Source organism: Erpetoichthys calabaricus, chromosome 15 (genome assembly GCF_900747795.2).
Source record: "Erpetoichthys calabaricus chromosome 15, fErpCal1.3, whole genome shotgun sequence".
Classification (NCBI taxonomy): domain Eukaryota; kingdom Metazoa; phylum Chordata; class Cladistia; order Polypteriformes; family Polypteridae; genus Erpetoichthys; species Erpetoichthys calabaricus.
The window spans coordinates 81084358-81112075 of NC_041408.2; the positions used below are offsets into that span (position 1 = coordinate 81084358).

A 27718-nucleotide genomic window follows, 5' to 3' on the forward strand; every position below is an offset into this window, starting at 1 on the left:
TTTATCGTAAGAGCATTCCTTATCAACGATGGAGCGATCAATCAGAAGAAAAATATGAAGCTGGTTTTAAATTAAAAGTCGTTGAAGTGGCGAAACAAATTTGGCAACTGTGCTACTGCAACAGTCAATGTGTCTGAGAAACTGGTGTGAGATTGGAGGAAGCAAGAAGATGTACTGTATATTAAAAAAAAAAGTGTCACATTTTTGAATGGGCATATAAGTTGGGGTCTGATTTTATGATCGATTTTTCGGGTTTCAAGACCCAACTTATACACAAATATATACGGTGAAATTAAAGAATGGCTGGTTGCTGATTTTGTAGCACATTGATAAAATGGTTAAAGCTATTTCATTGCTCCAGTGATATGGGCTAATGTCTAACACAGATTGTTATGTCATTTACATTTCCTTTTTTTTCTCCCCCCAATCAATCTGCTTCCTCCTTATACACAGCCCACAAGATGTTTATTTGAAGTTAAAGGCTACTCTAAATTAATGATAGGAGCATTTCTGGTACGTGGCATAGTGGATCCTGTGTCCAAAATTCTATCCTGGGTCTTTTGCTTTGCTAGGCCCAATGGTGCAGCTATTGGCATCTCAAGAAATTAAAGAAAATTAGTTTCAGAAAATTATTGGCTCAATGACAATTATCATTAATGGATTAATAATAATAAAAAATGTAGGCTGAATAAAAGCAATTGAAGAGATGACATATACAGAAAACAAAGGTAAAGTGTACAGGGTACACTTTTAGGGTTTAAACATTCAGTAATAGAGGCTTGAACATCAAAAGGTTTTAATGTAGAAATCATAAAATTCCATCTACAAATCTCTGTAAATGCTGGAACAAAACTTTATTTTGTACCAGACAGGATAATCTTAAGGATTTTTCCATGCAGTGTCATGGGTTGGGGCATGGGTGAACACGAGGCAAGAGGGTTTGTGTTTTCTAGGCCATAAAATTTAGCGTATCGTGGTGCCGGAAAGTTGTGTTGCGATACATGTTGGCTGAACAGACAACTAAGGGAAAAAAAAAAGCACACTACAAGGTTACTGCTGATAATTTTTGACATTATAATTGAGTATTAGTAGCAGCAGTGAGTTGTTATGCTACCTTTCTTTAAAAAAATAAATAAATAACATTGTCTTTCAGTTGTAAATCAGGCCAGTTGAGCAGTAATTCCATTTTAGCCAAGAGACTTCAAGCTACACAGAATGTGTCTCGTTTTAAAGAATTAGAACAACCTAAAAACATTACATACAGTGGTGTGAAAAACTATTTGCCCCCTTCCTGATTTCTTATTCTTTTGCATGTTTGTCACACAAAATGTTTCTGATCATCAAACACATTTAACCATTAGTCAAATATAACACAAGTAAACACAAAATGCAGTTTTTCAATGATGGTGTTTATTATTTAGGGAGAAAAAAAATCCAAACCTACATGGCCCTGTGTGAAAAAGTAATTGCCCCCTTGTTAAAAAATAACCTAACTGTGGTGTATCACACCTGAGTTCAATTTCCGTAGCCACCCCCAGGCCTGATTAGTGCCACACCTGTTTCAATCAAGAAATCACTTAAATAGGAGCTGCCTGACACAGAGAAGTAGACCAAAAGCACCTCAAAAGCTAGACATCATGCCAAGATCCAAAGAAATTCAGGAACAAATGAGAACAGAAGTAATTGAGATCTATCAGTCTGGTAAAGGTTATAAAGCCATTTCTAAAGCTTTGGGACTCCAGCGAACCACAGTGAGGGCCATTATCCACAAATGGCAAAAACATGGAACAGTGGTGAACCTTCCCAGGAGTGGCCGGCCGACCAAAATTACCCCAAGAATGCAGAGACGACTCATCTGAGAGGTCACAAAAGACCCCAGGACAACGTCTAAAGAACTGCAGGCCTCACTTGCCTCAATTAAGGTCAGTGTTCACGAATCCACCATAAGAAAGAGACTGGGCAAAACGGCCTGCATGGCAGATTTCCAAGACGCAAACCACTGTTAAGCAAAAAAAACATTAGGGCTCGTCTCAATTTTGCTAAGAAACATCTCAATGATTGCCAAGACTTTTGGGAAAATACCTTGTGGACTGATGAGTCAAAAGTTGAACTTTTTGGAAGGCAAATGTCCCGTTACATCTGGCGTAAAAGGAACACAGCATTTCAGAAAAAGAACATCATACCAACAGTAAAATATGGTGGTGGTAGTGTGATGGTCTGGGGTTGTTTTGCTGCTTCAGGACCTGGAAGGCTTGCTGTGATAGATGGAACCATGAATTCTACTGTCTACCAAAAAATCCTGAAGGAGAATGTCCGGCCATCTGTTCGTCAACTCAAGCTGAAGCGATCTTGGGTGCTGCAACAGGACAATGACCCAAAACACACCAGCAAATCCACCTCTGAATGGCTGAAGAAAAACAAAATGAAGACTTTGGAGTGGCCTAGTCAAAGTCCTGACCTGAATCCAATTGAGATGCTATGGCATGACCTTAAAAAGGCGGTTCATGCTAGAAAACCCTCAAATAAAGCTGAATTACAACAATTTTGCAAAGATGAGTGGGCCAAAATTCCTCCAGAGCGCTGTAAAAGACTCATTGCAAGTTATCGCAAACGCTTGATTGCAGTTATTGCTGCTAAGGGTGGCCCAACCAGTTATTAGGTTCAGGGGGCAATTACTTTTTCACACAGGGCCATGTAGGTTTGGATTTTTTTTTCTCCCTAAATAATAAAAACCACCATTTACAAACTGCATTTTGTGTTTACTTGTGTTATATTTGACTAATGGTTAAATGTGTTTGATGATCAGAAACATTTTGTGTGACAAACATGCAAAAGAATAAGAAATCAGGAAGGGGGCAAATAGTTTTTCACACCACTGTATATCCACACAATTCATATAAATGAAATGTTAATTTGTATACCTGTATATTGTTAATATGCAAATACATTTGGACAGCTAGATATAAAAAGATGAGACCTGTTCATTTTCATTCAGATTATTCACCTTCATCATTTTGATCAATTTCTTCCAAAGTACTTGATGACTTCTCCACCAAGCCTGTTCTCTCCAGCAGTGTATTCTGAAGAATCTGCTCATCTGTGAGCTGACATCTGGCCAGAGACTGCTCAACAGTACTGATGTTTTCAGCAGCGGGGCTTTCTGACAAGTTGGTTTTACAATTTAAATCATCACTGTCGTTTGGGCTTTGCTCCTGGATTGGACTGAAAGAGAAGGCAAAATTCAAGAAAAAGAAAGAAGCCTCAGAAGATGCTGAACTTTTATAATGTTTCTGGAAATAAAGCATGAAACAGCTACAGTATATTTGCAAAGGTAGCTGAGAATGAATGTGCCCTCCCTCAGGAAATAAAGCAAATAATCTTGTGAAAAATATGCAAGAACCCTCCAGGTGCTCTGGTTTCCTCCCAGTCTAAAGACATACTGGTTAGGTTAGGTTAGAGATGTTAAATTGGCCTATGATGGACTGGCTTCCCTCCTCACTTAGCTAGAGAATGAGAGAACTATTTAATGGATTTAGATTAGGTTTTTTTTCCTATAAATTGCTTGAACATTCCAATAGATTTTTGTGACTTTTTTCATTGAGCCAAAATTCATAGTTCACTTGCAGGAGTGATATATTTATGCTAATCCGAGACAGAGGCTGTGGGCCAAGGGGATGGGGAAGCGTGACGTTAGGAGTGGGGAGTCTGTCTACCTTTGCGTGTTGGAGTGTACCTTGCAAACGCTTAGCTAGCGATACCTTTTTGTTGATTGATTTTTAAAGTTTGTCCTGTTATACTGCTATGTAAGTGGAATCGCAGGGGACGACTAGTTATTCAAAAAAAAAAAAAGCATTATATTGTTACTTATTATATAACTAGTCATTTAGCCCGTTACAATAACGGGCGTTAGAACAGTAGTGCATAAACATTAGTAGGAACAGTCTATATTAAATGGCAAGGGACTTTGACCTCATTCTTTTTGTTGGTCGTATTTTTCTTTTTCAGCCTTTCTTTTGTTGATGTTTACTTGCTGAGCTGACCGTTCTTCGTGGGCTGCCGCCGTGTATTGTGTGTCTTTAATTTTCTGTGACAGTAATACTGTCTTGTACGGCTCTATTCAATAAGGGCGCGCACATAAAGGCGAGCTTCAAAAGGGAGACCTCAATTGAGCGCGGCGAATAAAGGTGTTCGTAGATAATTTAGTTCAAATGGCTCTGGAATATGTGAAGAGCAACAAAAGTGCAGATCTTTATTTACGCGCGCCTTTATTCGCTGCGCCCAATTGAGGTCACCCTTTTGAGGCTCGCCTTTTTGTGCGCGCTCTTATTGAAGGATGCCTGTGTGCGCCCTTATTGAAGGATACCATCTTGTACGTCCGTAATATACCTTTAGTTTTCTCTGGCGGTAATACAGGCATGCACGTTGGTAATATGCCTTCAATCTCCTCTGACAGTAATACTGGCTTGTATGTGGCTGTAATATGCGTCACTGTATTGTGTACCTTTAATTTCCTCTTGCAGTAATACTGGGTTGTATTTCCGTAAAACGCCTCTAACTTTCTCTGACAGTAATATCGCGCGTCGCACCGTGCCCTGCGCATGCGCACTTCACCAGAAGACACCCACACACGGACACCTGGACGCACATAGGGATTTTATATATATAGATGCGATGCATTTCAACAAAGCTATGGCAAAACTCTGGATCAAAACTGACACTTTATTAATATACGTTTCTGTTTCCGGATTTTATGTAGCACACTCAATTGGGCTTGATTGTACAATTGAGCGGCTTACTAGTATGTTTTCTTCTTGCCTTACAACAAGTGCTTCTGGAACAACAAACAACCAGGTATTTTTACTAAAATAAGTACTGCATTAGGGTTCTCATTACTTTCAAAGGTAAATTGGACCACGTAATGCAAGTTACTTTTAGCACATTACTCCCAACACTGTTCCCAACATTGTGCTGCGGAGGTTAGCACTGTACACTCAACTCATCAACATGACTTTAGGGATTTCTGAAGGATTCAGATGGATTATTTCAACGAGAAGAAGGAACATCCGAGCATTTGCCTCAAGAAATCTTTCTTTGTGGACACTGTACCATTTTCTACCCGTGGCTGATAGATGTGAAGCGAACCAAAAACGGATGGCCACAGACAGGCAGAGGCTAACAGAATCCAAATAATTTGTGCAGATTACAAAATCATTAAGTGTAACTCAGTTAATGTTTTATATGGCTACATACCAAAGTTACTCACAGAGAAATCTATGTGTGTTAACCTGGTTTCTCAGAGACCAATATTCTGGTTTGTCTAACTGGTATACATGGCATTCTTGATATTTAGTTTCTATGAATAACTGGATTATTAAAGCTCATATAAACGCATTCATTGGTGGTATGGAATCTGCTTATTCCTTCAGTGTCCACATGGCATGGACATGGCATTTCTCACATATCTTTAAGGATGTGCTGGTTACGTTAATTGACAACTCAAAATTTGCCTTGTGCAAGTGTGGATTCCTGCCTTACGGTCCTTGCCGCCTGTGATCCTGAAACTGATTTGAAGGGCCTGAAAATGTTAGCAACAGGAGAACTCACAGATTTAGACGACGAAAAATAATTGCTATGACAACATTCAAAAATTACTGATCAATAAAAATTGCGGAATTCATTTTAATCCAGCATGCTGTACATAATGTAGGCTAATAGAACAGTTCCTGTCATAAGAAAATTGTACAAACTTTAGAAATGTGTGTATATTGTTTTCTATAAGCATATACAGTGTAATGCATGGAAAAATAAAGTGTGAAAATGAGTATTCATATTTCAATGCTGTGTATTCAAATATACAGTCATGGCAAGCCAAAAAGCTAATCCTGGCAGTTGTAGAAGCAATGCAGAAACTAAAAGTGAACAAAGCTGCTGTCCACCTCAAAATAGACTAACTCACAATCCTACACCTCCTTATATAGAGTAGGGCTAATTTATAGTCACCATCAACTTGAAAAAAAAAAAAAACACACATTGGTAAAATATAAGAATTTAAGATTTTGGGTTGTAAGCTTTACAATATTATATAGGGAAACACTGCACAAATTACAGTAAGCCACCAATAAAGTACTACAAGCAAATGTGAACTGGCCATAGTTCAGCAATTAAGTAATGGACAGATATTGTTGGTTTCTGTTTATGGTAATCACTTTCAGAACTAATTTGATTTCCTGTGTGCTTAAACAAATCTGTGTCTTTATGTGTACTAATCATTAGTAAAAATGTATACTTGCATTTTATCTGAGAACTTGTCACACCACTCTGTAAAAAGCGCTATACGTGCAAAAATAAACTGAATTGAAATGTGCACTCAGATGTGGCTTATATATAAAATAGAAAGCACATTATTTTTTTTTTTATTAATTTTATTGCACATTGTTAAAGGTACCTACAGTACATGTTCCTATTATGCTCACTGTTTATTATGCAGACATTAATCATCTGAGTGAAAAACAATACATTAACATATTCCCATTAGTCATCAAGTGTAAAGGTTGAATATCAAAAATTAGATATTAACACATTTTTAACTGAATATTGACCAGAGTGTGAAAAACAGCTATAACAGAATCTGTAGTTTTATACAGATTTTCTAGATTAATTTAGATTGTATTGCACTGTAAGCAAAGAAAGACAATTATTACAACTACATTTGGCTCACACTTTCATCCAAACGTTCATCAAGGTGTATTCTACAGATATTCTTTTACAGTTACAATAGACCAAAGGCAGGTTAACTTAACTGCTCAGTGTCACACGAAGATAGGAACTGAGTCAGCAGGCTTATGATTTAAATTCCATTGCCTTATTCATTATGCCATACTGCTTTCTTAAAGAACCGTATACCACTCTCATGCCAATGGTTAACAAGACAGAGTAAAAGGGTACCTTAACTTCCTGGTTTGGGAAATCTGAGTGGTCCTCATATTCAAAGAATTATTCGAAGTCTGAGCCTCATTTTCTATAATTAAAGATAGAAGCTTTTTGGTGCCAAGTACACTATGCAAATGACCACTTAGTCAATGTAACAATAAAATGTAAACTATTCACTTTAAGTTTTGAAGCCTCTTTTGTTTGTGCAGTAGGCTACATTAAAGTCTAAAAGTATGTAATTTAAAAAAAATGAACTTTTAATTCATTAAGAAATACAGAATTATAAACATTGGCTAGATAGATAGATACTTTATTAATCTCAAGGGGAAATTCACATTCTCCAGCAGCAGCATACTGATACAATCTGGCTAATGTTAACCAGCACGATAAAGAAGCAGTTAAAGGGAGATAAAGCCTTATAAGCATAAAGCAATACACTTAACACCCTTATAGAAACATACATAGGCCAAAAAACACACACCCCCCCCTTGTATTTTACGAAAGAAAGTGAATAATTATTCATTTGTTCATACATTTAGGAAAAGAACAATTCACATTGATACACATACACAGTGGTCTTCAGGAACGAGGCAAGTATGATTTGATGCTAAGGAAAACAAATGGCAATCAAGAAAGAAAAAGCCTGGTCTTGATATCATACAATTAGCTTGCTTCAGATCCCTTTATTTTCACAAAGCTCTCAGAGCCTCCTCTTATAAGCACTGTAAGTTGAGGAATTTAATGAAAAAACATATCACTGAGTCGAGTTTTACATACAGTATGTTACTTACACGTGTTGACTTTTTTGAATTGAAGACCTGCCTCTTCCCATTATTTGTTGGTCAAGAGACCTGTCTTCAATTCAAAAAGTGACTACAATGAAACTTTAGTTTCTTGTTTATGATGTGTGCTGATTATTCCGGGAGTATCTATAGTATTTAACAATATTGCAGCCAAAAAAAAAAAAAAAATGTATTTGGCACATTTTGTGCATACATTTGAAAAAATAATGTTTGGATTATGCAACATGAGTAACATGAGTCAAGGAAGTCAAACAGTAACATGTAGTGCATATTTTCAGCCAAGATGTGATTTGTACTTTGAATTCTACACTGGCACAAAAATATGTTCAATTGCTTTCAAAAAAAAAAAAAAAAAAAAAAAATCTTTCCTGACTGGTGATTCAAAATTGACTGTATGGGGGAGTCCTACAATGAACTGATCCAAGAGATACTGGAGCAGGTTCCATCCCCATGACCCTGAATTGAATTAAACAGATTTGAAAGTGTTGTAATTTCCATTTTGCAGTACAAGGCATAGAGGTAGGCCTATCCTGTATCACTATTAAGTGACGAACCAGTCTGGAAACGAGTACACAGCAGGCTTTATTAAGTTAAATAAGAAGCCAGGCATCTCTTACAGGTTTACAACCCAGATTGGAGTACTACTGCAAAAGGCATAATAAAAAAATTTAAAAATGCCTTGATACACATACAAATACATATTTGATAGTAGATATAAAAATCAACAAAACAACTGTTTGCAAGTAAATGATAATGTAATAAATTTCAATGTAGATACATAAAAAATACAAAGCAGTACATATGAAAACAGTGATCAAGCACAACTGGAAAACTCAAAGGTGTAGGTCATTGTGCAGTCCAGTGAACAAAAAGAAAAGTTACAGTGTAAAGAGGTAGCCAACCATAGCTCAGTGAGGCTTCAATAGGTATCGAAAGCCTGGTATTACAAAATCTTTTACAAATATTTAAAGTATGAGAGAAAGACGTACACTGAGATATTAAAAGATCTTTAAAGCCCAGTAACACAGTTTATCCTCAAAAAAAGCAGAGAATAGGGAGGCTAGTCAAGGAATCATGCAGAAGAAATCAGTATTATGCAGAAGGATTTGACAGCAGATTCAGGAAATACACATTGAAACCATTAAACTTAGGCGAATACTCCAGTGTAGAGATAAAAAGTACATTAATGAACACTAGAATCCAGCTAGGTCAGAAGGGAAATAAGCCACACTGAAATATGGTATCTCTGTCAGATTGTAGGCTGAATTTATACATATCTTCTTTGTAATTGTAGTCTACAGTCAAACATGATTCAAGGCTGGAATCTGAAAGCTGAACATGATCAAAGATTTCGGGCAAAGAACAAAGTTCCTTCAACTGAGCTGAAGATCCAACACAAAGCAGTTTTCTTAATAAACAGCAATCCCAAATGTCACTGTATGGCAGGCACTAAACTCGATCATGCAATTTTCATACAGCTCTTCCTTTTGCCAGCTTATTTATGAAACCAAGATTTGTGTCGGGATATCAAATAACTCAGCTCAGCTTTAACACGTCCATTCTGAAGAAGACCGGCCCAAAAAGTTATGACTTTGAGGACAGAAATGCTTACATCCTCTAGAAAATGTGACACCGTGGAACCAGAGGATGTAGAAACATATCCACGAGCAGCAGCGTGTTCCAGTCAGTCAACCACAGTCCAAAAGACAGCTGGGGAAGATGCAGATTTCAAAGCCGTTGAAAATGGGAAAGAGTGGTGGCCACTAAAGGATAATAAAAAGTAAAACTCATCTAGATTTTGCTTGAATGAATTGAATAATGATGGCAGAATGTTTAAAATATAATCTATGCAATCATTCAGACTCTCACTTAAGCCGGTTAGTGAATAGTATACAATGCAAAGGAAGTCTTTTCTAAAGCTAAGGCATCATGTTATGAATTGTGGATTAACACACACAGTATGCCATCAACTCCTAAACCATTGGTTATGTAAAATGTATACATTAAATGAAATATTGAATGCTTTTTCTTTATACAAGTTTATGAAAAGGACTTTCAGTATTTTACAGTGTACCTAATACAAGAGAAACTAACCAATATTAAAAACTACTGTTTAATAGATCCCAGTTTCTTCTCTGGATTCTGCTTTTCCAGGTTTATTTCTATAGTAGGCTAGCTGGCACGCCTACAGCATCACTAGAGCACAGATCTTTTTGTTTCTTCTTCTTAACTAGTTCACTCAGATGGTTAAGATAAAGCACTCAATAATCAGCAATATTTTGAATATTGGAACCAAATATCCATTCATCCAACTTTCCAATGACATTGATTAATGAAAATGTGATTACTCAATCTGTTTTGGGAATTTTTGGAACAAAGGAACAATGAAAATGTCAACACTGAGACTAAAACAATATGTTAATGCTATATGGAGCAGCTATTCCAAACTGTAGATTTTCAAGCAGTGTGGGGATTTGCTCACTTTAAGAAGGTAATTATGAGACTGAAAAACTGGTGCAGTGGCAGTAGTTTTATGATTGATATATTAGAATATGATATAAAATTGGGAACCAAGTCTTCTAAAAAAAATTAAAAAGGGAGTGCCACTCCTAGATAGACAAGAGCCAGTGGAAATTATTTCAAAATAGAGTAAGGATGCCCCATGGAGGGGGAAAAAACTCACACAAAGAAAAACTAGGAATGGCATAATGGGAGAAAACCCAGGAATTACTAAAGAATTGTATCTCTGGGGTGGTGTGGGTACACCTGGAGCCTCACATTAGGCATAGAATGCCCTGGCACTGACCAGCTTGAGAAACTGCCATCATGACAACCTGCTGGAGTGCAAGGAAGCACCTGTTGCATACAGGTGGCCTGAATTAATACAGATCAATAGATAATTCATCTTGATATCCTGTCAAGGATGTGAGGGTTGTCCAGTTGGGGAGATTAGGGGTAGCGTCATTGCTTTATGCAAATGTTGTCGTTGTCCTCTTTGCTTCATCTGACTGTGACAATGAGTATGCACTTAAGTGACTTGCTGCCGAGTGTGAATCGGCTGGGATAAGGATCTACCCTTGCAAGTATGAGGTCATGGCTTTCTCTTGAAAAAGAGTGGATTAATCTCTCAAGGCGAGGAGGTGGTCTGGTGCCTCAGGATCAAGTGATGGAGAAAGGTAAAGTGAGATTGACAAGCAGATTGGAGTGGAGGGCATTGTACTGGTCCAGGGTGGTGAAGAAGTTTAGTAAAAAGACAAATGTCAGTCTACTGGTCAGTCTACACTTCTGTCCTCATCTATAGTTATGAGCTGTGGGTAACGACCAAAAGAATGAGATCACAAGTACAAACTGCAGAAATTAGGTTTCTACTCTGAGTGGCTAGGCTGACACTCCATGGTAGGGTAAGAAGCATTGGAATTCAGAAGAGCCATAGAGTGGAGTCGCTGGTCCTATGGATCAGGAGGAGCCAACTGAGGTGGTTTGTGCATGTCACAAGGATGCCCCCGGGCAGCTCCCTATAGAGCTACTCCAGGCAAACTCTACTGGGTGGAGACCCTACAGCAGACACAGGATACTAGGATTTACAGTGGTGTGAAAAACTATTTGCCCCCTTCCTGATTTCTTATTCTTTTGCATGTTTGTCACACAAAATGTTTCTGATCATCAAACACATTTAACCATTAGTCAAATATAACACAAGTAAACACAAAATGTAGTTTTTAAATGATGGTTTTTATTATTTAGGGAGAAAAAAAAAATCCAAACCTACATGGCCCTGTGTGAAAAAGTAATTGCCCCCTGAACCTAATAACTGGTTGGGCCACCCTTAGCAGCAATAACTGCAATCAAGCGTTTAAGATAACTTGCAATGAGTCTTTTACAGCGCTCTGGAGGAATTTTGGCCCACTCATCTTTGCAAAATTGTTGTAATTCAGCTTTATTTGAGGGTTTTCTAGTATGAACCGCCTTTTTAAGGTCATGCCATAGCATCTCAATTGGATTCAGGTCAGGACTTTGACTAGGCCACTCCAAAGTCTTCATTTTGTTTTTCTTCAGCCATTCAGAGGTGGATTTGCTGGTGTGTTTTGGGTCATTGTCCTGTTGCAGCACCCAAGATCGCTTCAGCTTGAGTTGACGAACAGATGGCCGGACATTCTCCTTCAGGATTTTTTGGTAGACAGTAGAATTCATGGGTCCATCTATCACAGCAAGCCTTCCAGGTCCTGAAGCAGCAAAACAACCCCAGACCATCACACTACCACCACCATATTTTACTGTTGGTATGATGTTCTTTTTCTGAAATGCTGTGTTCCTTTTACGCCAGATGTAACGGGACATTTGCCTTCCAAAAAGTTCAACTTTTGTCTCATCAGTCCACAAGGAATTTTCCCAAAAGTCTTGGCAATCATTGAGATGTTTCTTAGCAAAATTGAGACGAGCCCTAATGTTCTTTTTGCTTAACAGTGGTTTGCGTCTTGGAAATCTGCCATGCAGGCCGTTTTTGCCCAGTCTCTTTCTTATGGTGGAGTCGTGAACACTGACCTTAATTGAGGCAAGTGAGGCCTGCAGTTCTTTAGACGTTGTCCTGGGGTCTTTTGTGACCTCTCGGATGAGTCGTCTCTGCGCTCTTGGGGTAATTTTGGTCGGCCGGCCACTCCTGGGAAGGTTCACCACTGTTCCATGTTTTTGCCATTTGTGGATAATGGCTCTCACTGTGGTTCGCTGGAGTCCCAAAGCTTTAGAAATGGCTTTATAACCTTTACCAGACTGATAGATCTCAATTACTTCTGTTCTCATTTGTTCCTGAATTTCTTTGGATCTTGGCATGATGTCTAGCTTTTGAGGTGCTTTTGGTCTACTTCTCTGTGTCAGGCAGCTCCTATTTAAGTGATTTCTTGATTGAAACAGGTGTGGCAGTAATCAGGCCTGGGGGTGGCTACGGAAATTGAACTCAGGTGTGATACACCACAGTTAGGTTATTTTTTAACAAGGGGGCAATTACTTTTTCACACAGGGCCATGTAGGTTTGGATTTTTTTTCTCCCTAAATAATAAAAACCATCATTTAAAAACTGCATTTTGTGTTTACTTGTGTTATATTTGACTAATGGTTAAATGTGTTTGATGATCAGAAACATTTTGTGTGACAAACATGCAAAAGAATAAGAAATCAGGAAGGGGGCAAATAGTTTTTCACACCACTGTATGTGGTATTTAAAGAGAGAAGAACAAATTAGCTGATCTTCACTGACAAAGTTAACCTTATTAAAGAAATAACATCAAACATTTAATAAAAAAAATAAACATTTGAGTTTAGATTATAATAAGGTTTAAGAAATGTAATATAATTTTCCAAATACCACCATTAAATGGACAATGGAAATGTTTTTCAAACTATGCAAAAGCTTTTGGACATTGCAACATTGTAAAAGGAAGGAGTACATTGCTGTGAAGTGTAATTCAAGACACATTCATTTTTATTCAGGGTGGAATGGCAATGTAAATACACCATCTAAACTATTACATTAAAACAGAAGAAAGAGTGGGTGGGGTTGGCAAATAGACCAGCTTTATTTAGCCATGTGATCAGCAATATCCTAGAAAAACTCAAACTTAAGAAGCTCGTGGATGAACAGATAATCAACCAGAAAAAAAAAACAAAAAAAAAAAACAGTGTTGATAGTACCAGGACAAAACAGGGGTAGAGATTCCACTCGTATCCCATTTCACCTATAAACTAAGCTAGTGTATTTCAGGAGTTTGAATGTCATTCAAGGATTCCTCCTACAGTACAGAGAGATGCTATCAGGTTTTTTGCCAGCTCTAAACTGGTCAAGTGTGAGCAGCTATGGGTGCCAACGTATTAAGGCTGTCAAAACTGCATAAAAATAAGGTTTGAATATTCAAAATGTCTGGCATCTGGACTATTGTCTTTTTTTCAGTCTAGTACTGATGGCTGGGTGTGAAAGTCCTTCTCGGGTCAGTGAGCCATAAAAGTAGCTACGAAAAGGAGCTGAAATCCATACATGCCACATGTGCTGGCACTGCACTTCGCTACATTAATATTTTTTTACTTGGGCATTTGCAAATCATGAAACTGTTGTGTGGGTCCTGCTTGCAACACTCAGCTGGAGTCCTGAGGTGAAAGCGTATTGTGACGGTTCTTGCTGCCATGCAGGCACAGGCAGGGAGATGTGAGAATAGCAAGCAAAATAGAGGCCTCTTGCCTGCTTTTTTATGTCCAAAAGGCATTGAAGGGTACTATTTGTATCACAGCAGTCAGAATAAAAAGCCAATCAGCACTTGTAGACTCACCCAGAAAAGCAGGATTGTCACAGTATCAACTCAGGGTATGCACAGTCTGTCTACTTTTTTGTCTTTTACAGATGAGGCAATATTGTAATAAAGGTGGCCTGAATATTTTTAATTACACCAATGTTTTAGGCATTATGTGTTAAACCAGCAGCCACGTAAGAGAAAACTAATTATGGGACCAGGCATATTTGGCGACAAGGCTCTTTAAAGTGGAGGTTTTAAAGCATTGCAATAAAAGGGAAAAAAAATCAGAATGAGTTTTATTTTCCATTTGCCTTAAAGAGAAGGTCTTAGCATTAAACAGCAGTCACAGAATTGATCTCAGGTTGAGGAGTGACTAGGACATAGTCAGGTGCAAAGTGATAAGTGCAGAGTAGTGGGATTACAAAAAAGAAGACAATATATTGTTAAGAGGTCTGGCTGTAGGTTCCACTACTGAAGATAAGAACCATTCAAAATTATAAAAAGGCTGATCGTGAAAGTGAAACAAAAAACGAGATCAGTAAAATACTGTAGCTTTGCATAGTGCTACTGGAGTATGGCAGTGGCAAAATTAGGGAAAACAAAGAAGCCTTCTTTGACAATGATATGTTAGCTTTTGCCTTTGAGCAGGAACTTTTTAAAAATAAATTCAAACAGTGATGTTCAATCTGACAGCCCTAATAAGTATGCAGCATGATAGCCCAGTAGCCCACCCATGTTTATTTCCTTTCTTGTGTGGTTTATGCTTCGTACTGTCAAGACAGGCTTCAGCATCCTACAAACCAAAAGTTCTTGTTTTTAGAAAAAAGAAAAAAAAATTTCTAAGGACACACTATTTGGTGAGTTTATGTACAAATGTAATTAGTTTTTGTACTATGGTAAACTTCTGAATCCAATACCAAGTATCAAAACAACATCACAGAATGTATTCTTGTAAATTGTAAGCAACTGACTAAAGAAGAAGAGCCCTGCTATTGAATGTTTGTTTACATGTACTATTGATTCCAGGTACAATTCATCCTTTGGTAGCAAGGAACAGAAATGAACTTAATAAACCAAGCAAAGAAAACTACACTACATATGATAATCATATTTACTATTCAGTATATCTAGCACATATGCTTTGTTTCCATTCCATATACTTATGAAACTTATCTAAAGTATTAACAACATAGTCCCTCTGTTATCCTATCTCTGTACTGTAATCTGTAACCAGAAATGGAAAAGCAGTGACCCTTTTAAATAATTTGTAACACCAGTTCTTCCTGACTTTTCTGATCCACTGGTTACAGCTGGCTTACAAAGAGAAGTTAAAATCATTATTTACAAACTAAACCGTTACAAAAAAGTGCTATTTGCAATTTACAGCATATACAACTCTTTACAGAAATGTTACAACATAACCATAACTACCTTGGTCATTATGGTCCTCCCCTGTGAACGGCTGTTTACAATGGAATGGTGTAGATGCCATATGAGTAGAAACTAAAAAGTCTTCAGTGTTGTTAGGACTTGGTGCCAAGGTCTTATTGCATCTAGCAGCCCAGAGTGTGCAGTCATCTATAGTAGACTCTGCTCTTATATTGACCTGAAGAAAAAGAAAAAAATATATTTTTTATATCTCTCTCTATATATATCTATTGTGATGGATGGCCGGGACGCCTCTTCACCACATCTGCCAGGGGGAAAAGGGTGGGAAGCCCAGTATCTCCCCCTGGGCGCTAGATGGCAGCCTCCCTGGGTTGCCTCGGACTCCCCCAGGGCTTCATGGGGATTGGAGTTCTGTGCAGCTCTGTGGGGTTCCACAGGCACCACCAGGGGGTGCTGCTACGGGAGCGGCTGGGCCCTTTTGGGCACTGGTATCACCTTACCTGGAAGTGCAGCTGGATGTAACTAATCAACCACCTGGAGCACTTCTGGGTACCCAATTAAAGGCAGCCAGCGACCACCACTCGACGGCCAGAGTCGGGTGGAAGGAGGACAAAGCTGTGGAGGAGTGGTGGAGGTGAAAGAAAGAAGAGTGTGGTGTCTCAGTGCTTGGGACTGTGCTGTGGTTGGAGGGATTACGGGGAAGACGTGCCCTCCAGCTGAAGAAAAATAACCTTTTTGTTTTATACATGCCTCCTGTGTCAAGTCTGTGCCGGCTCGGGCACAATATAGCGCCTTTCTTACACTATATCTCTATATACAGTATCTATCTATATCTTTATATCATCTACCTGTTGTGATGGCAGTATACTCACCATACATTAGCTATTAAGAGGTGAGAGAGAGAGCCAATAAGAGACAGGGGATGAGATTAGGGGGCCAGAATGACTAAGCCAAGGAGGGCAGTGTATCCAGGACATTGGGATATATACCCTGCTCTTTAAAGAAGTATGCCCAGGGATCTTTAATGTACCACAGAGAGTCAGGACCTCGGTTTTACGTCTCATCCAAAGGACGGCGCCATTGTTACAGCACAGCGCCCCCGTCACTGCACTGGGGCATTCAGATCCACATTCAGACCACAGGGTAAGCACCCCCTGCTGGCCTCACCAGCACCTCTTCCAGCAGCATCCCAAGCTTTTCCTAGATGTTTCCTATCCAAGTACCGCTCAGGCCTGAACATGCTTCAGGTGGATGACCTCTTCTGAAGTGCATGTGATATGGCTATTCTTACACCATTAGATCAATTAAATTTTCATTTTTGAAAGGTCTGTGTTAAAATTCCCCAAAGTAAAAATCTTCAGTTTGACTCTTCTTAAATTGCTGAATGTTTCTACTGTAAAAACATGGCATTAAAGTCTGTCTACTGGGTCTATGCCAGCAGTATTCTATCCTGATAACAGATGTTTCAAAGTGACAGGAAAAATAAACTATACCATACTCAAAAAAAGGGAATCTTACCTTTGGCTTGATGACAGATGGCTTTAATGCAACAGGTCTCTCTCCAAATACCTTTGGCTTTTGAATTATGGAATTTTTCCCATTCGTGAAATCACTGCAATAGTGAAAAACATTTTAACTGAAGAAAAAGCAGACAGATACGATAACAGAAGCAAAAGAAACAAAATGAAGAGAGCTAATACCATTGGTTTTCCTTGCTATCATTTCCATCCTGAAACACAACAAATGGGGTGTCAGGAGGCAGACTGAAAACACCTAGGTCTTTTTGAGGATTTGTGTCATCTTTAGATTTGGTAGTCACCCAAAAAAAAAAGAAAAGAAAAACAAATTCAATGGATTCATCATCATTATTTAACATAACAGTTACAAATTGTGGAAATACTATTATACACATGATCTAAATAAAAACTATTAAGATGGTTTTCTTTGGACAAATTATATACTGTATTTAATAATACAAATAATTCTATCAAGTAAAAACTGTGATCCACATTTATCACATCATTAGAAAACCTGTCAATTGGTTTTATTTTTTAAGCCACTTTGGATAAAAACACCTGCTAAGCAAGCAAATCTAAATGCAACTGTCCTGTAACACAAGGTCAAAAACAGTATCCCAGACTAATTTTTATTCAATTATTTTGATCTCTTTTGTATGTTGCTTTGGATTAAAGTGTCTACTATACAAATAAATGTAACTGGTTATAGTTTGGCAATACCTCATCCACATATTCATTGTTCTAATGGGATAAAAGGTCAGCAATGAGATTGCCTCAACAGAGCCACTGGAACTACTGCCGTGCTGCTTCTGCCCTCCACATGACTACATGCATCAATAAATTGCTTGTTTCCTCTACAACTTCCTTCAGAGTTTTAGTTTCTCTTGGAATGTTTTTAGCTAGAATTTGTTAACTTCTCCTCTATAAACAGCTTATCACATTCAATTTAGATATTAACAGGTCTTTATATCCTAATTATTTATGTTAATCATTAATACTGTTCTGTTTCACAGTGTGTTTGACATCATGTGTGTGTTTACACTTAAGGATCCTGTACAGCTTAATACATGGTAAATGCATTACAGGTGTAAATAAGTGTAAGCCCTCGTAGTCTTTGCTATAGAAAAATAAACTGAACTGCATTCATAAGATGCTGTCACTAAATTGATCATTCAAGTTTCGCTCATTCTGTCTTTCCTGGCTGTGCTTTGCAATGAAAAAAAAATCTCTTTAATAGTACAGCATACATAGTGACAAACACTGCAAAACCATATGTTTTACTGCGAGGTTAAATTTCCTGCTTAAGATAATGCAGTAAGTTAATGCTGGATATTGAAGTTGCAGCATTGTACTGCAAGATGGCAACAGACAAATCTAAAGTTAAAGCTTTTTCAGTAGCAACCTTCACAAATACAAATAAAAAAATTCATTCTGATGAAGTTATTCACATTATTTCACCACCCCCCACCCCAATATTTTTTAATGGACCAAACCTAAATAGTGACCTGCTAGCAAATTTCAACACTATTAAAGCAGCACCTAACAATGCTTGGATATATTTAAAGGTTGAAATTTGTGGAGAATGAACTAACCCTCTAACTAAGCCATACTATTCAAGTAGTGGCTACTGATAAATACAGATCTTAACCTACAGAATTACTGCAAAATCTTTAAATAAAAATGTCTAGGATGACACTTTTCACAGCATGCTAGAACCACATTTAGGACAGAAATAACTAAAAAATATATATAAAAATGTAACCCACAGAGATGAGAAATTAATGTGTGCAAAGGTAAAACTCAAACTTCTGGGATGGAACACAAGACTGAGGAGACCAATTGAGCCCCTCAAAATCGATCTCTAAATAAAGACTAGTGTAATAGTAGGGGACACACAGTGTGCACACACATTTCCTCCAGTGACACAGTCTCATATATGTACTGTATTAAAGGAAACACAAGTGCCCGTCCATGTCCATATCATACAGGATAGTTTAAGGGTAGACTGTCAGCTTTGTAAGGCAAATTTAATGATATAGATGCTATGCACAGGAACAAAACTGACAAGATGATCTTCCTGGAAGTTCTCTCTTTGCCATGTTCCTTTCCACAAAAGGAGTTCATAAACCAGACATTTGCTTTTTTTTATCTCAGTTCATATTAAGTGTATTCAGACATCTTACCAGTATTTCTGCAAAACTTTTCAAAACTGTTGTCTGCAGATGTAGAGGGGTTATCAAGTATATTGTCATCAACCATCAAGGATGGCACCAAGAACATGTCCATTATGCAATCTAAAATTAAAATCCACAGTGACCATTAGTAGCACAACTACAAAGCAGAAAAATCATTATGTAAATTATAGAAATTGAGACTACAAACAGCAACATTTTCTTATTCATATAATTGGATAATTGGTTTGGACAAAAAAATGCTCGCAGCACACAAATTCTAAAATTTTTGTTTATGCAAATTAAAGGAACACTCCTGAAAAGTATATGTTACTTACCCCATGTGTTTAATTGTGATGGTAGAGAAAAACCTTTAATGTTGAGTTGTTATGGAGAGTGAATATAAAAAAAGTTTGATATGATACAAAAATGATCAATGCTGTAAAATGCCAAACAATATGCAAAACTTTCAAGGAAAAAATGAAAAAAATTCAGATGCGAGTGTCAGTGGGCTTTGTGCCCTAGGAACCAAGTTACCTGAACTATAACATTTCAGTACAGTATTTAGTTACCAGTCTGATGCTGATCTTTACGATCATAAAATAGGTTATTATGATAGCAATTGATGAGACAAATTCATAATTAATTGCAGAATGACAGTACTTGAGGGTTCCTCTAGAGTGCCTCTAACTCTTGCACGATTTGCCTCAAAAACTAATCAGCACATCATCATCTCATAAGAGGCTTAATTTTTAAATTTGGTGTTTTCTCATCCAGCCGTTTTAGCTCTAGACCAGCGTTTCCCAACCTCGGTCCTGGGGACCCCCTTTGTATTGGACTGCTGGGCAAATTAAGTGATGTATTTTCCTAAGTCCTGGGTTTTGGGAACAATATAGAAATTAGAAATGGTTAAAAAATATATATATATTAAAATGTACCAAGCAATTATATGGGAATAATGTATTTTTTCTTTTTAACAATATTTTCATCTTGATTTTCATTCTACTTTTCTAGGTGTTCTAATTGTTTAATCCTTTATTTACTAATTAGTGTGTCTGATGCCTAAGTAGTTGCAGCCTTTGATTATTCGGAGTTGTTTGCCAGTGTGTCTGCTCTGGTCATTTTTAATTGTTATTAATATGATACAACAAAGGGGAAAAACTGTACAGAGAAAGGGCAAAATATAATGAAACCAACAAAAGAGGTGTAAGCATTTAAATCTAAAAGCAGAAGTATTTCTAAATGTCTTAGAAATGTAAAAATCATGCTGCTGAGCTTTTCTGAATGTAGAATAAAAGAAAAATACCTGCTAATTAAATGAGATCAGTGCTATCAGGTGTTGTCACTGATTAGGAATCTGGTTGGAACAAAAACCTGCAGCCACAGGGGGCCCCCCAGGACCGAGGTTGGGAAACACTGCTCTAGACTGTCCTCAAGAAATTGTGACACAGACAAACACACCCCCAGATAGACACACACCCATCATCAGGACATCAGCATTTTTTTTTGGTATCGGGTGATTCTAAAACATCAAGATCTGTTGAAAACAGGAGATCGAAATTTTTGACAAATCTAAAGCTTTCACTCCTCCCCATAGACGATAGGTTATGGTGGGGGAGGGCGCAGAGCAAAATAATATGGTCTTTTTACTGGTGTATGTGCAATTATTTGATAACCACATGCAAAATACATGCATTTTTGCTAAAAAATCAATGTACATCTTAAAGAAGAAATACAAGTCACACAGAATAGAGTTTTTAAACTGAAGAGAGGAAGTTTGCAAAATGAATGAGGAAGAGAGGCAGATTATGGGATTATGCAACATGAGTAACAGGATTTTGTTTTTATTTCCATATTATTTGCCATTGTACAGCACTGTACATAATTAACTTGCATTATATCAAAGAGATTAAAAAATTTTCTTAATCATCACTACAAAACACATGGGGTAAGTAACATATAAATAAATATATAAATATTCTTGGATGGAGTATTCTTTTAAGATACAGTTTGATTATTTAATGTACTGTCCAGAATGGAGATCAATCTGCAATACCCAAGAGTCCACAGAAGGAATACCAGTCTAGAAAATGCTCTTGATACTCCTCAGATACAAGACAGGGAAAAAATAATACATGAGCATTAAATTCTGCACATAAACATTTTGAGGAAATTATTGTAACACAAGTAAAACTCTTCATAGACTTACCTAAAGCTTCCTTTGTGTGAACTGTTGGTGAAGGCTGTATTTTTGATGGTGTTGGCTGGACCAATCCAAAGGATGTGTTTGGAGTAGCATGAGATCGGTTTGCAATCTTTCCTATGGAATTGCCTAGATGGCACAAAGGAGAACAAAGAGCTAAACCTACAGAACATCTCAGTGGTCTATTTCACATTATATTAAGGAAATAAAGTGGAGTCTCCAGATTACATGGATATACTAATTCAGAGTCCTGCAGAAAACTTTGGTATCAACAAATGTTGATAAAAATGTTTCTTTAATACTCATGAAAGTACAGACTACTTAATCAACAGGATCTGTGTGGCAGGCTCTCTGGAGAGATACCGATGGATAAAAAAAATCAAGTTTACCTTCAGTTGTTTGTCCTTTGTTTTCAGCTCCCAATCCAGATACAGTTCTGGGAAAAAGAAGAAACTTAAGATGATTGATAAATACCTAAGAACAATTAGGTAATGGCTCACAGAAGCAAATATTGCATTATGTAAGTAGCAGAGAGCATTGTATGATAACAAATGTTAAGTAGATAATGTTACCTGAACTGGACTTACATGCAAGTGCATAATTTGTGCACATTGTTTCTACATTTCAAAATGTTAAAAGCATGAAGTTCTTCATTAAATGCATGCTTGTATGCAACTTTCAATTTAATAGAATTCTGCTATTTTTAAATACCAAAACACTTAGTGGTTGCATATTGAATTTTGTGATTTAAATTTAAATAAAACAAGAGAAAAATGGATTTTTAGACATGTGGGTAAAATTCTGACCTACTGCAAATGTGCAGAAGGTGTGTGTCCGTATGGATCCAGTTTAGTCTGATGTGGTAGGTTTTGATCTATTTAAGAAGGCATTGACAAGTCTTATCCTGCAAACTCCATAGCTTCCCTGTTTTCTCTAGCTGCAAACAGTATAAAAACATGATCTGATAAGAATGCAAAACGCATATGCCTTTTAAAAGAAACTCAAATGAATCAATATAACTTGTGCATACTCCCCAAAATTGACTTCTTCACTTTTGTATCTGGAAACACAAATTGTTCCAATGCTGGCTGAGCTACATCTAAGACGGTTTGAAATCTAAGTAATCCATGTAGATCTCAGCATTAACATTTGCAGTGCAGCATCCATTGCAATGTATTTTGTAGTGCATGTAGTAATAAAGTGCACTGTATTTGTCAATCCAACAGAAGGTGCATCACAAACATTTGTAGTAATAAAATGCATGTTAGAATGACAAATGCAATGCTAGTGTTTCTGATGCACCATCTGTTGAAATGACAAATGCAACACATTTTATTACTACAAACGTTTGTACTGTGACATCTGTTGGAATTACAGAGACACAGCAACCAAACAGACATAGATACGTAGACATGTGTGCTTTTACTAAGGTGGATTATGGAGTATCTATATACAGTACCTACTTGTGTTTTTGGAGGCATGTAAAAACTGCTTGGAGTAAAAAGCCTATAGCTACTACAATAAAATTAACAGAAGGGAAGCAGAATTAAAGTGAATTTTAAATTAAAATCACAATAAGATTTAATTAAACTCTCATCATTGAGTGTGCTTACATGCACAAACAAAAACAGGCATAAAGTGAGTAACCCAGTTAAGGCAGAAACCTGGTTTCTTAAAAACTTCCATTTACATGTTGAAGTACACTTTTGGAGTTCTCCTTTGGCAAAATGCTCCAATGTCATTAAACTACACAAAAAAATAAAATGTCATCAACAACTGCCATGAATCCAAAAAACAAGTATGAAGCCTGTGATCTCCTTTTGTTTTCTAAATATGTTTTGCCCTTCATGCGCTGTGAAGAAAATAACATCCATCCTCAACCTGAGCAACTGATGATTTACAGTATGAATAATGGCTGCTGCGTTTCCCATACACACTATTTCAACATATCTTAAGTAAACAGTTGAGTGAAAACTAAAGAAATACTTTGTTTATAGGTTTATGTTATAGGACTCCAAGCAATACACTCTTTACTGCTTAGCTGTGTGACTGCGCCCTGCAAAAGACTAACATACCAGTACATATTATTCTTGCCTTACACCCAACTGCTGCTGGGATAACAGCAATACAGGTATTTTTACTTCAATAAAATGAGAATTGCATTAGGTTGCTTGTTACACTAAAAAATAATAAGACTACCTAAAGCATGTTAGTTTAAAAAAAAAAAAAAAAAAAAAAACACAACATGTTATGCTAGTGCTCTAGAGATTGTGCTGTTAACATTAACATAGTACATTTGGCACATCATGTGATTTCAGAACTACTGAAACAGGTTATTTCACCCAGAAGAAGGAACAATGCCATTGCCTGAGCATTTGCCTCAGGATAATTATCGTGTGGATGGTTCTACCTGTGTCCGCTGAAAGTGTAAGCAAAGCTAAAATATGCACAGCGAACAGACAGCAATGAACATTCACAGACCACAAAATCCTCTTCCTGTAACCTGGCTAAGGGTTTACATGGACAAATAAGTGGGTTACCCATAGAAATACCTACAAGCATTAACCGAGTTTCTCAGAGACTAATGACCCAGATTCTTTAACCAGAATAAGGATTTACATGGAATTTACAAAACAGGGCTTCTATGAATAACCAGGTTATAAAAGCACATGGAAATGCTCTCAGCACATAAAGGACTAAACATTTTTATAAAACACTAGCTGAGTAAGCCCGTGCTGTAAAAAGCCCAGGCTCCTAGACACCATGGATTCTGGCACTTCAATCAATCACATCGTTTGTGCATTAGCAGCTAAGCGAGTTGCTTTCTCCTTGGAGGTTTTGTTTTGCCGAAGTGCTCGCCTCGCTTGTGTATTAGTGGCTATGCGAGTTTCTCTTTTCTCGGCGGTTTCACTTTGGCGACAGAGTCGCTTTCTTTGAGCTTCATGCTGTAGCCTTGCACTCTCGGGGCACATCACACTTCCGGCCCGGAGAGACAGACACACACACTTCCACGCATAGACGTTTATATGCAAGACAATAAAATTATGTTTGGCTGTGATTCTGGTCAGTTTCACGAAGGTTCATATAGGGATTTTAAAAAAATACGTTTGTTATGCATTACATTTTATAATAACTATATAGTGTTTCGTTACAATATTTATTTTTTTATTAACAATGAGTAAGTAACTGGTTATATTTTATTTATTTTTTTTTTAAAGTTCTCAGTGTCACCTCACACTACTCAGGTGACACTGGCTCCATGCTTGTTTTTGTATTCGTAGTGCCCAATAAGGACATTTAACTCTTTTTTGCGCAGTTTGATGACATCAGAACATTTTGTCAAGGGAGACGGGTGGACTGTGCCGGCAGTGTTTTTTTTTTTTTTAAGAAACCAGATATCTACATTAACCGGGTTACTGTTTTTATCCCAGTTTTGTGTGTGCATGTAAACATACTCATTGTGTTGGCCTTCTGTTACGGGAGTTCATGCTTGGTCAGGTTATTTGTACAGGCCAGGTTAGATCAAATTTAATTAAAGCAATCATATTTGTCAAAGGGCTTACTTACAGTGGTTGCAAATCAGATTATATGGTAAATGTAACACACTTTTTTTCCAATTGTACAGAACCCTGCAGTGTTTGATATGGTTCTGCGCATGTGTAAAAAAGAGCCTTGGGCCTCCACTCTCCAGAAGCACTTAACATATATACAATTTCTCAGTTTTATTCCTCTCTAGCTAAACTTCTTTACATGTACGAACAATTAGGAACATGTTAAAAATAACATTCTCTTCAAAGAGCATCCACAAAATGCTTAAGCTTTTACTCAACTTAACTGATATTTGCAGTTTTGTCAGACCCTATCAACTGTTGATTTAATGTGTTGCTGTCATGTTAGCTATTTGTCATCTAGTCCTGGCACGAGCTGCAGTACTAAACTTCAAGGATTCTGCAAAATATTTTGTATTTCAAATGTAATTTTAACTGTTCTCTGCCTTACCACCCAACCACTGTTTGGATATGAATTTTAATTTATTAAATAAAGGTCTCTGCAAAATAAATAAATGTAAAAATTTTGATGTAACATTTTCAAACATATTTTCTTTGTACTTACGCATCTAAAATAGCAGATCTCTGAAGACTAGTGGTGATGTTCAACTTTGTTTCATCTGTGCCACTGTTCATATATTCCATTTTCTCTTCATTTTCTTCACCAATGAAAGAAGCTGTCTGGCATAAGGGCTGAGGTTCACATGACTTTACTTGAATGGAATTATTCAGTGAAGACGACAAAACTGAAGGCGGCTCACAAAATGGAAGCCAATTGCTCTGCCTTGTGGGGTCTTTTGATGGCACAGGCAATGAATCCTCAATTAAAGCATTTTTGTTAGTAGTTTTCATTACGCTGTTGTCAAGAGTTGTGTGGGAGAACATCAATTCTGTTTTCTTGTGGACTTCATGATAGGAAATTTCCACATGGGATGCATGGAGGGGAAAAACATCTGGGTCTGCACAAACAGATGAAGCCTTTGGTACTGTCTCAATATCGTTTTCTCTCATCTGATTAATTGAATCTAATGATTCAGGGCTATTCCTCCTAATATTGTGAACCATTTGTGCAGATTGTACAGGATCTGAAACAACTGTTTTCTGCGAAAAAGAATGGGTATGGAGATAAACTTAAAAAAAAAAAATATTTCAGTGATAGATTTTCATGATGAGAACATCTGTGGCTAAAGGAATGTGTTACCTGATCCTGTTCTTCAGGTGATTGAGAAACATTTTGTGGAGGAATCTGCATAGCCTTCAGCTGGTTATTGAGTTTCATTAATTGCTCCTGAAGAACGTGGGAATAGTCTTCTTGTTTCCTAAACATTTCATGATATGAAGCTAAAATATAAATTTAGGCATAAGAAAATATGGACGAATTTCTTGAAGTGTTTCAACAGAAAAGTCTTTTCAGTTAAGCAATCAATAACAGTACTGATAACATATAGAGTGATGCACTGCCAACAAGTACACTGAAATATTATGGCCACCAAATCTATGACCTGGCCCTTTGACCCCACAACAAAAACAGTCAGGTAGCATAGTCTGGCACAACTGAACTTCAGATTTAAAGGCATCATTATTCCAAAAGTAGAATTAAATTGCCATCACTGTCCTACCATAGGAAATGTGGATTCTTCTAGCTTAAATATATCTACCAGCCTTGATAAATTTATTTATTTATATGTGGCTGTCACAATACCAAAACTTCAAAATGATACTAAGTACTGAAATTCAATACCATTTTCAATAGCCAATACAGTATTATATAATGTAACTCAAAAAAATAAATTTCAATTCTGTATGCATTAAAATCTTTACACCAATGGAAACAAATAAGAGACATTTTATCATTAAATGCAAATACTTTAAGTACTACAATCTTTTGTAAAAGGTATGGGTAAAGTTCCGTAAACAATAAAAAGTGAAGAGGTTTAAATGCATTCAACAGTTTAACATTGATGAAAACAAATACTGTTACTGAGAGAACAATGTTACAAATATCATTAAATATTAATTGAAAAGTATTGCAATCTTTTATAAACACTATACGTGAAAATAATAAAACATTAAATAAAAATTCAGGTAAAAAAAATACATTAATGCTATCTTTTGTAAACAATTGTTCAGAAAAAACAACACCTAAAACAGACCACTAACCACTTAAAGGCTTTGCATATACGCAAACAGTGCTGGTTGCATTTCTTTTGTAAATAAACTACAATGTCTGTAACTTCCAATTTTTTTGCAGGAAAGACTAGCATGTCAAAGTGCATTTGTTGGCCTGCAAATAAGTCCTGAAGTGCTAAATACATGCTTCAGGGCGTATTCAGAGTGGAGGAGTAGCACCACTATTTATGCAACTGAGCACTAAAAAGTTATAATGCCTTAAATTATATAGTAAATGTGACAGATTAAATTTAACTTTAAAATCGCTCATAATAAAATAAGTAGCGCAGTATGAAATACACTTCGAGGGAACAATGGACCTCTATTGCTAATGAGCACTGAATGCACAGCACAGAATAAAATTGTCCCAGAGGTAAAAATAATTGCAAACCCTTGTGTTGATGCATTAAACGTTTAACCGATGACAAAAAAAAAAAAAGTAGGAAAAAAAATAAACATTACATCCCTATTTCAAATGCAACAGTTTATAGGCTTACAATTATTAATGTTCTCGTAATTTACAAATAAAACTTTTGTTGAAATTCTTTGTGATGACTTGCATGTCAGTCCTTCAAGTATTTGATTAAATTGGATGTGTTAGCCCCTTTTAGGTGGTATTGTGTGGTAGCAAGTGTTGTATACAGGCTTGAATGTATCTTGTGGTTTTCTGTACCCTTTGGCTATAAAGTCAAAAGTACTTTCAAACACCA

The 27718-nt window shown here is 36.9% G+C and overlaps 1 protein-coding gene across 1 annotated transcript in view; it reads right to left on the reverse strand.

Moving 5' to 3' along the window:
• The window catches only part of bub1 (BUB1 mitotic checkpoint serine/threonine kinase), a 52405-nt gene that overhangs the window by 15465 nt on the left and 9222 nt on the right, over positions 1–27718 (reverse strand). Inside the window, exons 9-18 of the mRNA XM_051919253.1 lie at positions 26041–26180; positions 25405–25940; positions 21681–21727; positions 21298–21420; positions 19101–19211; positions 17101–17200; positions 16919–17012; positions 15443–15617; positions 6946–7018; positions 3005–3222 (exon numbers count right to left, since the gene is read on the reverse strand). Of these exons, the coding sequence (XP_051775213.1) occupies positions 3005–3222; positions 6946–7018; positions 15443–15617; positions 16919–17012; positions 17101–17200; positions 19101–19211; positions 21298–21420; positions 21681–21727; positions 25405–25940; positions 26041–26180 (1617 nt within the window). The remainder of the gene's footprint in view (positions 1–3004; positions 3223–6945; positions 7019–15442; positions 15618–16918; positions 17013–17100; positions 17201–19100; positions 19212–21297; positions 21421–21680; positions 21728–25404; positions 25941–26040; positions 26181–27718) is intronic.